Source organism: Tenebrio molitor, chromosome 6, assembly GCF_963966145.1.
Source record: "Tenebrio molitor chromosome 6, icTenMoli1.1, whole genome shotgun sequence".
Taxonomy (NCBI): Eukaryota; Metazoa; Arthropoda; class Insecta; order Coleoptera; family Tenebrionidae; genus Tenebrio; species Tenebrio molitor.
The window spans coordinates 16,101,941-16,119,978 of NC_091051.1; the positions used below are offsets into that span (position 1 = coordinate 16,101,941).

At 35.3% G+C, this 18,038-nt stretch overlaps 2 protein-coding genes across 7 annotated transcripts in view; one reads left to right on the plus strand and one right to left on the minus strand.

Annotated features, from left to right (window-relative positions):
* The first annotated feature begins 105 nt into the window (after positions 1-105).
* LOC138133763 (leucine-rich repeat-containing protein 58) lies at positions 106-1,587 on the plus strand. Its single transcript, XM_069051721.1, has 4 exons — positions 106-704; positions 885-1,101; positions 1,157-1,346; positions 1,393-1,587. Exons 1-4 carry the CDS (start codon positions 220-222, stop codon positions 1,557-1,559), a joined length of 1,059 nt encoding a protein of 352 aa, XP_068907822.1. The 5' UTR covers positions 106-219; the 3' UTR covers positions 1,560-1,587.
* LOC138133761 (glycogen synthase kinase-3 beta-like) overlaps positions 1,573-18,038 on the minus strand; it is a 37,542-nt gene continuing 21,076 nt past the window's right edge. For all 6 annotated transcript variants that reach the window (XM_069051717.1, XM_069051715.1, XM_069051711.1 and 3 more), the window contains 5 exons: positions 15,235-15,318; positions 12,070-12,180; positions 11,523-11,954; positions 4,412-4,598; positions 1,573-4,353 (listed from right to left, as the gene is read on the minus strand). In XM_069051717.1, the coding sequence (XP_068907818.1) occupies positions 4,196-4,353; positions 4,412-4,598; positions 11,523-11,954; positions 12,070-12,180; positions 15,235-15,318 (972 nt within the window). In that variant the 3' untranslated portion in view covers positions 1,573-4,195. The remainder of the gene's footprint in view (positions 4,354-4,411; positions 4,599-11,522; positions 11,955-12,069; positions 12,181-15,234; positions 15,319-18,038) is intronic.

The window sequence follows — 18,038 nt, forward strand, 5'->3', positions numbered from 1 at the left end:
AATCGCGGGAAGTATTTAACGGTTTTTAAATAAGTATCAAAGTATCTATCAATAAGCTGATGGCACAAAAAATTCTTCTGATAAGAGATGAACTTTAGCTATTTAATCTCGTATTTTTAATCAAAGGCTAACAGTTCAAAGGAAGTTATCATAAATCAAGAAGAAATATTCAAGTCATGCCCCCATTTGACTCAGTTCGCGACTTAACGCGCCACTAAAATGGACAACTACACCTCGGACAGCAGTGATAGTGATAGTAACGGCAAAGTGCTTGATTTTGCGTATTTGTTGTTAGACACCAACAAAGTCGAGGAGAATTTAGACGAATTGGGCAAAGATTCCGGAAAAATTGAAGATGTCGAGATCATTATCCTGCACCACAATCAACTGTCGACGCTGCCGAGGAACATCGCAAAGTTCAGCAACGTTCAAGTTTTAGACATAAGCAACAACGGTTTGAGAGAGTTGCCAGACGTTTTCGAAAGCTGGCAACTGACCACGTTAATCGCAAAGAACAATTGCTTGAAGAACGAGTCGTTGCCGAAGGCTTTCACAGTTAGTTCGACTCTGAGAGAGCTCAATTTGAGCGGAAATCTTTTCGAACAGTTCCCAGAACAACTGTACGATCTAAACAGCTTAAAATATTTATATCTAGGTGGTAACAGAATTAAAACCATCCCGAAAAACATATGGAAACTGAACTGGTGAGTGAAAATGTGGTTCAAGGCTGTTATTCTCCGCGCGTCAAATGGTAATTGCACCCAATCAAGTATTCACCAGTTCATTTGAAGTCATGGCACAGATGCATGCCTCCGATTTGTTTACACTTGCAAATGATATCTGCTTCTGCGTGACAAGTGGCCACTCACAATTCATTCTTGCAGTCTCCAAATCTTGTCCATGGGTGGCAACCAACTAGCCGAGGTCCCGTCGACTTTGGGCCGGCTCAAACAGCTCCACGCTTTGGTCCTTTGCGACAACATCATCGAGAGCCTGCCCTCGAACATCGCAAACTTACACAATCTGAAGTCCCTCCTCCTCCACAAGAACAAACTCCGCACTCTTCCTCCCGAAATAGTGGCACTGAAAAATCTGACCGAGGTACCAACTACTTACCTTGACAGTTCAGCAATGACTTACGACGATATTGTTTCAGTTAAGTCTCCGCGACAACCCGTTAATTGTACGTTTTGTCAGTAACATAAGACACAACACTGCTAGTCTGAAAGAGCTGTCCGCGCGCGTCATCAAACTGCACCACATCGAAGTCGAGACCGGGGATGTCCCCGCTACGTTACTCAACTACCTGAGCTCGGCTCATCACTGTGTCAACCCCAACTGCAGAGGTGAGTTGGTAGTTTGTTGTTGTTGTCGCTGAACGATCGGTTGCAGGTGTGTTTTTTAATAATCGAGTCGAGCACGTCAAGTTCGTGGACTTTTGCGGGAAGTACCGGATCCCGCTGTTGCAGTACTTGTGCTCGGCCAAATGCGTCACCGAGGGAGAAGAAGATCTGAGACCGGCTCGACCGTACATGATGAAAAAAGTATTGTTGGGTTGAATCACAAACAATAAACTTTTAATACTTTCTTTATATTTTAAATATTCATGGTATATATTGCATATTCCAGTGTCAAGTTTACATACAATAAGCAAGAGATATATACAGCATAAAACATTGAGCTGAAAAGAATTTCAAATATAATCCGCCTAAATATTCTAAATAAAATTACATAGTATTAGGGACTTACTAAGAGTAGCAGTATCGTTATTATTGAGGACCAACCAAACATAACCTGGTTACACGTTTCAAAACTGTTTTTGTTAATCGGAGAATGTAGGCTCGTTTAATATGTTGTAAAAGCTTATTTACAAATTTACACTAGATTCCGAAATAGTGAACGATTTCTCTTTAAGAATTTACCTGCACATTGAGCGGGCCTTTAGGAGTATATTTGGTTGTCCAGAATGAAAAATTACTGACGCTTAAAACCGAAGCAACCATTTCGATTTTGTCGTGTCTAGATAAGCTGTGCAGGAAGTATGTATGATAATTTAGTCTACAATATTACAATTTTACAAGGCAATAAAGAGAACCCTATCGCTGCGTAAACGTGAAGCAATTCTCAAAATTTCATAGTGCCTTGCTAGAATGTCGAATGAATTTTTGTTATTGAATGAACAGAGCTTCGGTTATTGCCTTCAAAATTTCTTCTAAAATTCCCGTTATTTACAATTGCTTCAGTTCGCTAGTTGATGCTACACATGACAACATGAAGGAAAAATGCTGCCGCTAGGATTTGGTACCAGGGAGGGCGCACTTTTAGTTCATGATACAACAATGAAAGTGCATTCATAGAATGCATACTCTAACACAAAGCTGTTTCTTAATAATTTTTTTCCAATCTCACTTGGTAAAGAAAATAATTCTATATCGATTTCCCAATTCAGAACTAAATCATTTAAATTAAATATACTCTGTCTTGACTAATTCGGGACGCGCCCAAATACAAACTAAATTGAACTAATTACTCATTAAAAAAATGTTTGAAAACATTTTGATATGTTATATTTACTTGACTTTCTACTCTAGAGCATTTGCATCTAATAATCACAAAATATATAGATAATGATGTCATTTAAACAAGATATTTACATAACAAATATATCTATTAAATATTAATTATAAATACATGCTCGTAATAGGGCGATAAACGTTCAAAAAGACTAATCCAAGGTTAGTTCCACACGTGAGTGACCTCAGACGCCATCATTAAAACTAACCGATACAGTCATAAATACTACTAGCGTAGAAGTCATTCATTGCAAATAAATTCTAGACATTTCTCGATAATCCTCTCCATCGATTAGGCGATGGAAAGTTCGCCAGCTTCACAAGAAGACGTACTAAAAAAATGACTAAAAACAAAGTCAACTGAGATCTATCAAATCATATCAATCAAGTCAATTGTGATTGGACAGAGTTCTTCTTCGAAATACCCCACCCACCGTCCTAATGAATTGGGTTAAAATGTCTAAAACTTCACCTGTTACCAATTAAGGTACAAGCACACCCCAAAGCGTTCAGTGAAGACGGGTGCAGAAATGAAAAAGTCGAACTTTAATATTTCAGATGATTTATTCGCATTTTAGGAAACATCAAAATCTGAGTAACTGTCATTATAATATTTCAGTATTGCGATTGGTTGGTGGGAGGGAAAGGATGAAGGAGAGTGTGCTTTTACCTTAAATTAAACTGTTATTAATTTGGCTATGTCAAAATAACACACTTGCACATATTATTTAATAAATTTCTTTTTGCTTTAAAAAATAACTCCAAACCGTAGACAGTGCACATCTATGGAAACTAATTATAATTGTCCTAGTTTCTTGGAGGCGTGTTCAGAAATGTTAACGCATTGCACTTCGTAAGCTAGTACGATCATTAGGATAATTCTACGTTGTAATGTTTCACTCATTTTTTTTTTCTAAAGCGTAAGCTAGAAGTACACAATATTTCAAGATTAAATATCTTTCTCCTTTGTATACTCGTATCATATTCACACCAACTGTTAACTCTACGGTCCTGGATATTATCTCAATGTCAGGTTGTTATACAATTACTACTTCATACCGAAACGAATAACCTTAAATAATTAACACCAAATGCTTTGCGTAAGTAAATTATGTTAAAACCACTAATCATATAACGATGAAAATCACCAATAAAAGATCTACGTTATTAATAACTTATTTTGTTGTTTAAAAATATATATACGAATTGATATCTGGTAATACAAATATGATCCAAAATATCATTGAAAAATCTGCTCCAACTCTATGAAAAAGAAAACCTTACTTAATTTTCCAACTAAACCTACTTAAAATTTACAATCTTTTTATGTATAAATAATATGTACATATATTGTGATTGGTGCGATACCAGATTTTTCAATGCAACTGAAATACTCATAACGCAACAAAATTTGTAAAAATAAACGCGCTAAAACAAGTGGGCATTAAACAAACGCCATCTACAAACAACTAATCAAATTCTGTACAAACGCACGTATATTAAATATAGTACAGCTGTCCCAATCAACAATCTCACACAGATCGCTTACTAGATTATAAGGGAGAGGTGGGGCGGGTGGGGTCGGTCTTCCTCGAGACCACCCCCCCGGAGGATTGAACTACTTAAGGTATTCCAGCGGCGGTCGCTTGTACTGGAGCCGCCGTCGTCTCGTTCGGATCTGTCGCTCCCGATGATGCGGCGCCATCTTGTGGGCTATTCGTAGCCTCCTGGACCCCTCGCGGTACCAATATGGCATTCAGCGTCGGTTGAATGCTCAATTCTACAACAACACCACATCGTTGTTCACTTTCTCTCTACCAATTTTTTTCCTGTTTTACCTTGTTCCGTGAAATTAAATAGGGGAGGCAATTCTTTACTGGTCGGCAAGCGAGTGTTGGGGTCTCGGAGCTCGTTGAAGAAAGCGTGAGCGCACGCGTGCAAAGGACCGATCCGTGACGATGGAGTGTACTCCAACAGTCTGGCCACTAGCTCGATCGCTTCCGGAGGAGTCCGTGCCCGGAATACCTAAACACAACGTTCGATTGTTACACAGCTCTCGAAAGACACACCAAGTGACAAATGCAGACATCTCGATACACATTCTTTACAATTATCTGTAAACAATGTACTCGGTAGTCTGCGGTTCATCTAGCAATGAACCCAACTTCAGTGTGCTTGTCCCATCTTAAAAAAAATATATCGTCAAGACAAAATTATTTCCTTTCGACAGAACGGTAATCAGACTAAAAAAATCGTCTGACGTTTATGTTTAAATGTTTTTAAAGTAACAGAGAAATTACAATTGTTATGCAATGGCGCGTTTACAGACGCAAAGATTACTCAAACGTCGCCAATAATTGAAAAGTTGATAATTACAATTATATAAAATACTATCAATAATATTTTGATGCAACTACGTACGAGTGAAGGTTAAATTTGGTTCCAGACATCAATCTTATCGTTAACTATAAACACTGGTACGTTACACATGTGGTGAAAATGTGAATGGTCTTAACGTCTCGAGTCTTTTCAGAGGGGCCATTCTCACATGAATCACCTTCAAGAGTAAAAACCGACTTAAGTAACTTTTTTTTCAGTATGTGTCTAAAATTGTTTGTGTGACAATCTCATCGTAAACAAACTGACATCTCTGTTGCCCTTAGCGAGTCACAAATTAATTAATAAGAGTGTCACTGACATATGATACCGATTCCTTCTTTCCGTTTCTTGATACTCATTGTTCCTCTTGACTCAAAACCCTTTCTAACTCAGAACAAAGAAAATACACACGAATCGTCGACAGCACGAGTCGGTAACATCGACAAAATACTATTCTTAGTCTAAATAAAATGTGCGTACTTGTCAGACTTGACATGAACTGGCACTACACATTACGGGACCAATAAAAAAATCCCGTGTCACGCCATGTTCGTTCTGGCTTTGTGCACAATCAGTTTCTTTTTATTTTAGATTAACGTAGTAGCGCACGATTTTTTATTCATTTAACACATTTTCGGCAAATATTTTATGTAAGGTTGCGGACAAAAAAAGAAAAGAAACGATGCGCCTGTCGACGGTTAATTAAAGCGAACAAATGAGCTGGTGATTGGCTGGAAAAATTTCGATTAAAAACCTTCAATGCTTGTTGACATTTCATTATAGGTTTGGTTACTAGTTCAACGTCACAACTGAAATGTAATCGAATAAAACAAATATAAATATTTGAAAATGTCAATGGTTGGTAAAATTAACCATAAAATTTAGTCCAATTAGCTATGGTTCCAGCGAGACTACTGCGTCAACAGTGACTGTAATATGTACATTCTTTTTGGGGAGAAACGAATAAAAATATGTAGAAATCACTGTAACGAAAGAGCTGTTGGCAAAGACATGACGAAATTATTCAATTCAAAATTAAATAAATACAGAGTGAATATAAAATCCGAGTGCTTTTTAGAAGTTGAAAAATGAGATATTTTTGTTGTGTTTGTACTAGTATAAAAATATTGATTACTTTGTTACATCTTCTCTAGTCTACATTGAGCATAATTGTATAAAAAAAATCTTATACACTTTGATTGCTAATAACAAAGTGGTTAATTCGCCTAATGGACCTTTACATTTATAAGAGATGGAAAATATGCGCAGGAAATCTGCACATTGTGAAGAACAGTTGACCGCTCACTACACTTATTTCCATTGGTTTGTGTTGATTTAACTCGTCGAAGTTACCTAGCTCAACGGTCAACATCTTTGTTGTCTCACAGGACGAAGAATTCCTTTGCGCAGTGACGTCACTGTACGACAAAGAGCATCCTTATTTGTAAAGGTCCATTTCACTAAAAGCAATCGCTACTAAAAAATAGAAATATGTGATGAAATAAATAAAAATAAAAAAGAACCCAAAATATCCCCTATCATACAATTTTTACTGAAACGATCTTTTATAAAACCTTTCGTTTCGCAACATCTGTATTGTAAAATCTCCTTAGATCAGGTTTGAGGTTATCTCAATAACTTTCAAAAGTCAGAAAAGTTTCAGGTCTAAGCAAATTTTATACCAAAAGACAAGAAATAAAGACGATCATGGCTGACATACAATTGACATTTTACGTTGCCAACCTAGTAACCATTAAATAACTAATATGTAGCGGCTCATACCAAGATGACAACACACACTTTGACAATTGTTAAAAAAAAAAAAACTAGTAATAGTTGCCAGGTACAGGGTCATAAATGATTGTCCCATCGCAGTTGGCGTTGAAAACCCACACAAATTTTGGATGTGCCGCAGCCTCGCAACGTTAGCCAAACTAGTAAACTTGATTTCCACTATCGCCAGGAGCGCCACCTATCGGCGATACTAGTCACACTCATTTTATGAGGCTTGCGGCACATTAAACCCTGTCACCAACGCCAACTGCGATGGGACAATCATTTATAATGACCCTGTACTAATACCACCCAAAACTTTCTGTCGGACAAAACTTTTGCCATTTTGTCAATAGCGGATACTCTGGCGTAACTTTTGGCACCCCTAGCTTGTCCGCCGCCATTGAACTTCCTCTAAAATTTTGATCGCCGGTACACTTTAACGTAGAATGGCCGGCAATAAAAATTAGGCATCACTTTTCTGTCACGTCAAAATCCAAATGTGTAATTAATGCTTTAATGACACTGACATTTAAATGATGGCTAACTTTTTTTGCCAGTCACTGTATATTCAGAATATTTTTATACCAAGAAATGTTTCGTGTAACACAGAGATACTTGTAAGAATCTACAAGAAAAATCTCTAAATTTTTGTACTTTTTGCAACAATTTCGGTTCCCACATTTTTAAACAATAGCTCATTTTTGTCGTGATTAATGTACCCCCCACATTATCACATAATTCGTGCCAGTTTCGCAATTTTCGTCCTTTGTCGAGCCAGACACTAATTTAACGTTTTTAGTTTTTCTCTTCAAATCCTATCGACCACCTTTACAATGTCGTTACGTTAACAATACGATTCTTGAGCAAGAAAGTAATTTCCTACTTGCCACAAAAAAAAAAACAACATTCATTCGTAACACTTTAAAGCCTCCACAGTATGATTTTCACATTTTTTCCTAGAAACCTAGATTCACGGTTTTAGTTTCATTCAGACGCACCGTGCGTGAATTTAGGCATTTATATTTCAGCTTCAACCACATATTAAAAATAAAATGCGTATACACGAGGGGGTATAGCCTCGTGCGTGACACTTTGATGTGTTGCATCCTTCGTCAGGCCATAAATCCAGTCTCGATTGGGTCGCCTTAAACCCAGGATGAATTTTTATTCGACGTAATTAATATCGTCATGACGATGTGTTAAGTTAAACCGAGCACGTTAAACGACACATTTCTTTCCTACAGCGATGATGATCGATAAAATTCGAGAAGGTGCGACCAAGTGTACGAGATTTCGGTGCAACATAAATAGTCGATCACCTCCACGCTCATTCCTCATTGTCACTAGAGAAATCTCAATGCCGCTCAAATTTTTCCTAGTCCTAGTTGGATACAAACAGAATAAATAAAAACTTGTCCAATTAGCCCCTGAGGGGTTTACAAATGACCACTGTCACATATAAATCATGACAGACACGGACATGCACACTGTGAACGTTAAACCAGACGAACTACGCATAATTTTAGCTCGACAAAACTGGACGGGAGGAAGCGTTAAGATGTCGTCGGCCACACAAAAATTCTTTTTAGTATAGTGAATGACGGCAAGTAACCAAAGCCACTTACACGTATTCTTTGGTGATTGGTGCTACAATGCGGTAGAGACATTCTCGACAGCAAAAACTGCAAACAGACGTCCTCATCAAACTTACTTGTATTAGGACAAGCCTGTGCTGTGACAACGTGTTAGTATAGGTTATTTGTCATGAGACACAACCAAATTATGCCTAATTCAAAGGTGATGAAAAAGAAGACGAGTGTTGGAACGTCTGGTTTGTAGTCGTTGCGTGAGGAGTCTATTTTACTCAAAAAGTAAGTGCCAAAAATGAACGGTAATGAAACGAATCAGATGTAAAATTCACACAAATGACTCGTTTCATTTTGTTAATAATTACAAACGATACTGTGCGATCACTAGTTTATGTTCATTAGATTCTTATTACATCTAATTTAGTATATGGATGTTTAGAACCCCTCAATCGCGCTGTGCATCTGGGAGCAGTACATACGATAATGCAAAAAAGGAAAAGTAGTCAAACGCATTTGGAAGTAAAGTTTATACCAATATTTTTATTATTTGTATGATTATTGACCTGTGAATGAAAAGCAAAATTACATCAGCATAAGTCAATTAATGAATTAATAAATAAAGCGGTAAATCAATAGAACATAGGCAAAATTAATTACTTTCCACAACAAATTTATCGATAGCTTTTAAACATCTGTACAATATTTTATAACAATTGGATCTTGTTTGTCTAATTAAAAAAAAAAAAACATCGGAAGTCAAATTTGTCCTCATCGTCAATAGCTAAATAATTTTTTACTTCTGATTATTCGCTTTTTCATTCCGTTACATGTTGTAAAGTTCAAAAGTTTCTAAACACCGTTCACGTTGTTTTGGCATAATGCGAGGCCATGATTAATTTTTTTAACGTTGGACACACTGTTTGATTTCCATCACCAAAGTGCCTGACATGAGGACCTATCAAAATAACATAACATGTTGCTGAATTTTCCGTGATGTCCGAGTATTCTTCTATTGCAAACGAGTAAAACTGACAACAATGCACTAGACATTGACGCTATTTATAACCTCAAACTTAGAAAATACAACCTAATTCAATAGTCCGCTTTAGAGATTGATTCAAACCAGAAAAGGGCAAGGGCGGAGTTTAAGAGGCGCGCCGTTAAAGTGACCAGTGGTGTATCAAACAATTACTATTTACGGATGAAAATAATAAACATTACGAAATGAACGGGCAAAACTGATTTGAATTTTTAACACGGTTTTTTTTATTTTACACAACACAAGTGGTACCCAAGCACAAGTGATAGACAACAATAACCGTAAAAACGGGAAAAGTTTTACTTTTTAAGGCTGCCACTGTCATACACATGAAACAATGGACTAAGTCGACGTCTGAAATTGCCTTTCTACGCAAACTACATGATGTCTTGTTCTGGTTTGAATCGCACTCAACTACCAAATTAAATGTAAAATCTCCATGCCCTCCCATTATGCCAAAATAACATAAAGTCCATTCAAAAATCAAAAAACCACCAACGTCGCATTTTCCTCGATAATTACTATCGACAACGCTGTCTAGTGTAAAATTTGGTGAGACTTGTAATTTTGAGGTTAAATGTTTATTAAGTGTCTTGTTTTTCTGGGCATGTTTAAGTAAAAATAATAAGAATCAGTAAATAAATGAAACGTGCTGCTAATAAAACAAAATGAACGAAATTCAAAGCAATTGAATTTGATTTTGAATCAAATAAATGTCATAATTTATAGTCACCTAGGGTTTTTTAAATTTTACCAACCTAAAGCTAGAGGTAGTGGTTTTTTGATTTTTGAATGAACTTTACATGTAAGCCAACTGTTTTTAATCGATTTCGGTATCAATTTTATTTATTATTCATAAAATTAAGAATTCACTTTCCCTCAGTCAACGAAGCTAGAAACTTTTGGATCTTTTAGTACGTATCACACATTATTTCATCAGTAGAAGAATTAAGCTCTGAGATGGAAATGTCTCTGTCACTGTTCCCCCTTCTCAAACAAGAAAAGTTAAGTGATTCATTTTCCCGCAGTAATTAATGTACAAGTTGAAAGATTATTAATTATAAAAGTGCTTTAACAAAAATTTTAATTATTAAACTTCCATTAAATTAAAATGTAATATTCCCGAATTTGAATGGATAAGTATAATACAAAACTTTAAATCAATTGCAACAAAAACATATTTTTGAACACAAGTTTCGAATTTACACAAAAAAGTACTATTACGTACATGTGCATTAAAGTGCATTCTGGTCTTCGTTGGTTCGTTCCGTTGTGTTTATTTTTTATTTATTAAAGAAAATAGTTATTTTTATATTAAGTGCGCGAAGAGAGTGTTTTTTGTGCATGAAAAGATCTTTTACGCCGAGACGAAGGTCGAGGCAGTATAAGCCTTTGAATGCACAAAAACATCTTCGCGCACGAAATATAAACAATATTTTTTCTATAATTGATTCAAAAAATTGAAATTAAAAATTCAAATTTTTGAAGGAACTCTGAAGTTTCAATGCAGTGACCATGTTGCTAGGTAACTAATAAAAAAACAGTGCGTGAAATGAAAAACAGAAATAGTCGTATGCGTGAAATTGCATTTCACACACTGTTTTGTATGGTTTCTATGGTTTCGATCTTACTACACTTAATACACGTCAGAAAATGACCCACTTCAGGCACAGATAACTATGCGTGAATTTCACTTTTTTGAATCAATTATAGAAAAATTAAATTTGGATGTGATTTTAACGAAATTAACAATTTTCATTTAACAAAACATGAAAGCAAATTGTAATCGTTATGAAGTGTACCTTTTAGGAAACAATCAATAAAAACTCCAAAGGGTGAAATAATTTAGTCCTTACGCTGTTTATACTTTTGAAGCTTACTGAAAAGGTGAAACCGTACATGTGTTCTCCGTCTCTTCCCTCTTGGTCGCACACTTTTCAGCATTCGCCTCACTCTCTGCGTTCGACTACTCTACCTCTCTTTGTACACTACCGGTGGTACTCTCGAACAAACGATCTGCACGATCCGATGCGTTTAATATGCAAAGATGCACGCACACACACACACACATCTACTCTGTGTCAAGGTTACTTCCTGTTAGTGCCGCATGCGACAATCCACGTCGGATGTGGTAAAAAAAAAAACAAGTTAATGCGTTGGACCAACCTGCTGCCAAGGATGAGACTTGATCTGAGGGAACTTGAATTCTGTGTAATTCGGATTCATCTCTTTGATCTGTTCCTTGGTCGGTGTGCCTAGAACTTTGATAATTTCCACTAACTGATCTACGCCGGAATCGCCGGGGAATATCGGCTGTCCGAGTAGGAGTTCGGCGAGGACGCATCCCGCACTCCACACGTCTATCTTCGTGGTGTAGTCTATGGCGCCGAATATCAGTTCCGGCGCTCTGTAATAGCGGCTGCATATGTACGACACGTTCGGTTCACCCTTGACCAGGTGCTTCGCGCTCCCGAAATCGCACAGCTTCAGTATGCCAGTGCCGGGATCCAGGAGAAGGTTCTGCGGCTTGATGTCCCGGTGACAGATGCCCAACGAATGGATGTACGCCAACGATCGGAACAATTGGTACATGTACAACTGTAAACCAAACGCTCGGATCAATTTGAGGTGTTTCACGAAATATCAATCGAAGTTATCTAACGCGCAAAAATTCCAATCACTACTTCTACAACCCCGATAATGATCGACGTACCTTGATAAAAATTATCGGGATGGTCTGCTTTGATTTGCTGTAATGTCGTGCTACTCTGTATACCGTTTCTGGGATGTATTCCAACACCAAGTTCAGGTACACTTCGTCCTTCTGCAATACGAAAAACATATGTATTTCATTTGAAACACGTAGATCGGATGGAGACACTTCAATCAAAACGTGGGGGACACTTCGGGTTAAATGTGACCTATTTTTGTCGAAAATAGGAAAATCTCAAGTAAATGGACGTTACTTCAGGTATATCAGTTGTAAATGCAAAGAAAAACTTGACTTCGTGACACACCCGAAGCGACGAAAACTTTCAAAAAAATTTCAATACATCTTTAAAAGAAATGAATGCAACCAGGACAACAATTAATAATAACATTTTGCGTCCCTGTGTTTTTTTAGTTCTGTCAATTTTTTAATAAACATTTGCTACATGATCATACAGAATTCAAAAAAGCCAATCAAAACAAGGTATCTACTCGTATTCTACCACTAACGACTGGCGATACCTCAAAAATTTCTTCGGATTCTCAGAACGCACAAAGGTCACCAGTAATGGAATTCCGTCAAAATACTGTTAGGCGCAATTTTTAGAAGAATGAAAATTACTCTGTGGGGCTCGTGATTTTTAAATTAGTTATTTGCAGTAAGGCCAAGCTTTCCTTCACGCGAAATAAGCAGCCTTAATCTCGAGTGTTTGGTTTTGTTCGATACCTTCTTAGAAAGTGAGGGCGTCATTCACGAAACTCCGATAATTTGCAAATCGTTAACGAAACGGCAAATACAATGCTTCAACAATATCAGTTGTCATGGTTTTGAATTTGCAATGTCTACCGACTTTAGTGAATGACCTCCTGACTCTGTAACTTTGTACATATTCAAAATTTTAAATAAAAATAAATCACATTTTTCGACGATCTGTTGCTAGGAAAAAAATAAAATACAAAATTAACAAAGTTCTGTAACGTCAATAAAGTGGTTGTTTGCACGTTGTGGAAACTGATGATGAAGAGTTATATGCTCTCGATGATGTCTTGGGAGAGGCAAGTGCCGCGAGATACCAAATGTTGCCTAAAAATGCGTGAATGAAAACCAGTGGGTGAAAGAAAGATAGTGAGCGAAAAACGATGAGCCAAAGTGAAGTGAACTGGTAACTATGGGTACACTGCAGACTCACTTTCAAGAGAGGTATCGAACAAAATATATTTCTTTTTTTTATATTTTACAGGAATTAATTTGAATTTCCTTGTTTAAGATTATCATAACTTTCAAAATTTAGATAAAGATAAATATTTGTGGTGTACATTTATTTAGGCAATTCATGTTCTACTCTATTTTTTATCTGTCAAAGGAAAAACACACGCAATTTTACCGGCTCAAGTCGATTTCCTTGAGTATTTTTGATTTAAAACTGTGAACAAAGGTCAATTTGCTATTTAAAATATGTTCCGTTATTAATTGAACATCAAATAATAAAAATTCTATCAAAAGTTCTTTTTTTAACTAAGTAAATAACAAAAAAAGGTTATCAACTTAAGTACACTTAAAAAGAAAGTAAATTTATGTAAAAAAAATAGATAGTAAGAAATTTTATTCTGCGGCTGCAAATTATTTTATAAACCAACAATGTTCCTGAGGGTTAAATTATTCAAATGTCATTTTTATCACTTATCAAAGTGTCATAAATTTCAATAAATTGTCGGTTATATTTCATTAATCAAAATTTATTGACCATGTGGATAGACCTTAAATCATTAGGACCATCACGGTTAAAAAACAAATTTTATTCGACAAACCTGTCGCAAAATTTGCTATACGTTGTAGAAAATAATAAAATCATTACATAAAAGAAGAATTCCACTAGTGGTAACAAATCAATAAATCAATGCACAATCAATGTCCATTCTTAAAGATTTTTCACGTTCTTTCCAAGTTTCAATTTTGTTACTATTATTCTTTAATTCTTTTTCCACATTTGTCTCGAGCTATGACGTTTGGGTCACGTTACATTTTTCAATTTTCCTCGGGAGGATTTATTTCTGGCTTGAATTTTTTGGTGGAGGTAAAGCCACTCCTTCAACACAGATATCTAGACTCTTAGCAGACATCATTTCGTACGTAAACATTTACATTTAATAAGATCCCTTGAATGTCAATGTCAAGGTTCATTTATCACTTAAATCAAAATTACGAACACATTCTACTACGGAGTCGCGAAAATGTAGTTGTTGGCAGCAGATCGCTATTAGTAAGGTGGTTAAGTTTAAATTTATTTCAAGCCTACTCAAAAATGACACCTTCAAAACACCACCGTCTATTCAAAAATACAAAATAAAAAAGTGGGAGAAATTTAAGTAATCTACAAGTAAGTTTATTAGCTACAGATCCATAGCGACAAGTAGTGCTTTTATGACGCGCCCGATAAAATTTCCGACAATAAATCGTTAATGGATCAATCGATCTTATCCATGGAGGTGCCTTGAGAAGCATAAAATCACTCTATAGCCAGGGGGACCAACTTTCTACAGAAAAAAAAAGCAGGGGGCATACCTGCACACTTGTGGCCATGAATATGGACATATCGCAGGGAACTTCTGCGCGCTATAGATAAAAATTCGTGAAAAATATCTCGAACACAAGAGTACAAAAACTGTATCAGTTTGAGTAGCGCATCGCATTCCATCGTCAATTTAATAAATTACCGGCTCTAGTGAGTTTGCGTTGCCGATACACAAATATAATTCTTGGGGGCCGTCGAAGTATTAATACGAGCTTGTTGCAGCTCAACCGTGATTAATTACTTTAATAGACTAGGCGGAAACTGCAAATGAGCTCATAAATGACATTTGCCCAAGGTGGGAATCGTTAGCTAACACTATAAAGATGTCGATGTGTGCTACCATCGGTCAGAAAAAAGAAAACACATCACTCTCACGTCCGTTACGTCAGTAAAAACGTTGGGACCATAAAATATTAAAAACCTTTTTACCTCGTCGATCGATTATGCAACTCCTTAAACTCGTTATTACGTAGGTATTTTCGCCGCCTCAATACGGAAACAGACGAGAGTTGACGCACTCGAATTACACGAGCGTCGGTTTTTATTATTTTATGGCTTCGAATGTGTGTACCGATAATAATTGAGGGTCGACTCACCTTATCTCCACTGGAGTAAAAGAAATATTTAAGTTTAACTATATTACAATGTTCTAATTTCCTCATGATTTGAAGTTCCCGGTTCTGAAACAGAAACAGGAAGTTAATGTCGTTGACTTCACCTACAAAAAAAAAAAAAATTGCAATTCAAACTGTCGCGTAAATGTATTTATGATGGTTGAAATGTTGTGCTTCCACAAATACAGAATAAAAGGATTACTGTCGCGTTGTTCTGAACAGAATTCAATTGAGCTTACTTGATTAAAAAAAATTACAATTGTTCATTGTTTGGAAGACAGTAGAATACATGGGCCAAGAAATTAACAAATAATTGTGGCAAAATGTATAAAAAATGAGAAGTTTCGGTAGTTTCATGTCGGCTGGGTTTAAGTTAACAAAAAGCTTGGAGCTTTTTTAACCTTATCTTATGATAATCTCTATTATTTCATTGACATAAGAATGGAGGTTAAATGGACATATGTGAACTTCTAAATGCTAAAAACTACCACCTTATTGAACTTAACAAATTAGAAAATCACATGTACCGGGGGCACTTAAAATGCAAAGCCAGATAAATTTTAAAAAATGGCTAAGGATGAACTGGAGTAACATTGAAAAATGGCGAAATTTGCTTAAAATTGGTACAATAGTCCTTTCATCCATTCTAAAGTACTGTGCCAAATTTAAAAAAATTTGGTCGAGGAATTTTAAAGTTATTACCTTTTAAAGTTTCGGGATATTTTACACGTGTTCTTATGAGAAATGGAGCAATGGTCGCATAAAAATTGATAAAAAACATATTTCAAAAAGGCCAATTTTTCTTAAATTTTTCACACATAAAGTATCGATATCGTAGAATTTTCTAATAAATTTACAAAAAAAGTTGGTCGAGGATTTTCCTTGTAATCGCTAATTACATGTGGAAAAACACGGTTTTTGAGGTTATGTATCTGTTTTAATTTCAATAAAAGTGAACAAAATGCTAATAATTGACGTCGGTATGCAACATTACACTCATATCGCACGTTTTACTACCGTTACGTTAAGAACTTTAACAGAAATCAATGAAAATTGAAATTCAGTGTGCTTTTGTTTACTTTCACGTACAGTCTTAGTCAAAAGATTGTAAAATCACATGTAAGTAATTATCTAAATATCAAGAAAATAAACACAAAATTTACTTGCAACTCATTACAATTCGTTTCCAAAAATTAAAAACTATTTTTTCAAATATTGATTTCTCGTAATAAACGTTTCATAGCATTATAAGAATTCCGCAACTTTTTGCTGAGATTGTTACTCCAGTTCATCCTTAAGCAAGATTAATAGAGTTTAATTGGAGATTCTGCCAAATTTAGTTATTATTGATTAAATACATATTGTGAAATTGCCTGTTTATTATTTCGTTTACTTTAAAAAATGAAAAAAAAAAAAAGTTTCAGTCATTTGAACAGTCAAAAGTTAGGTTTTCGTCCATAGTTGATTTTCAAATCCTACAGGGTGAATATGAAATACGTGTGTTAATTGTTAAATGAAAGGTTTTTTCTATTTGAATTTTTTACGAAAAAGCGTTACAAATTAATTTAAAATTTGGAATAAGTTAGCCATAAAAATGTATACCCCCTATGGGTAAAGCCGATTTTTTTGTTGTAATAGAAACGGAGCCTTGTCAAAAAAATTACATTGTTATAGAAAAAAATAAATAATAAAAATTTTCATGGTTACAAAAAAAAGAGACTAGTTAATTACACAAAAGGACCCGGTTGGTAAAAATCTTGGAAAACTTTTCCGAATTTTGCATGATGTTATAGAGAAAAGTTTCATGATTTGGCGAGTTCTTCCACTATTTAAAAGTAACACACGGATTTCAGATACACCTTGTATATTTTTCGCAATCATTTTAGATTTAACATGAGGATAGGAATTTTTAAAATTTATATTGGGCAAGGTTAATTTATTATTAAAATAAATAGTACAAATCCTACGTTCACTCATTTGTAGTGCACAATCCAGTAAAAAAAAAATGCAATTCTGGATTATCAAGTAATTTAGTCGTGTCATTGAAAAGTAAAAAAATAGACAACAAAATTTCTTTTTGTAAAAAGTTAAATATATCAGCTATAATATTAGACTGTTCCTTCAAGGAACAAGAATGTTGAATAAAATTACCACCATATTTATTGTATAGTGTGATAAAGAAAATTTGTAATCGAGTCAACCTTGGAGATGTCCGTGATTGCACTGCATCAATAATATAATATAATTGATAAATAAAAAAACAAACAAACAAAGAACCATGGCTAAAGTGATAACTTTTAAATAAGGTTTGATCATTAAAAATACGTGGATTTTTATTTTATTAATTTGTGCGAACACTTATTACGAAAGAGAAATTGTTTGTTGACGTTTCATGTGTGTAAATATGTGCAGTGGTTACGCAATTTATAAGGAAATATCTACCACGAATCAAAAGAAAAATTTAAACTAAAAATTTAGTTGTAAAGGCTACAGTTTTAGAGGTATTGGATTCTCTCATAGCAATATCTGCGCGAAGGCGGAGCGATAAACCAGTGAAAAATCTGTAAATGAAAACTGAAAACGTCGACTACTTTACAATTTACATGAAATAGACGGGAGATAATCGTCGTTTGCGCAGATATGACTCATAGCCCATGAGAAAATCCAACACCTTTACTTATATCGAATTTTTCGCAATCAAAATTAAACGTATTAAAGTCACATAACTTCAGGTCCCACAAATAATCATATCAATTGTAGAAGACTCATCTTCAAGACTGACTCAA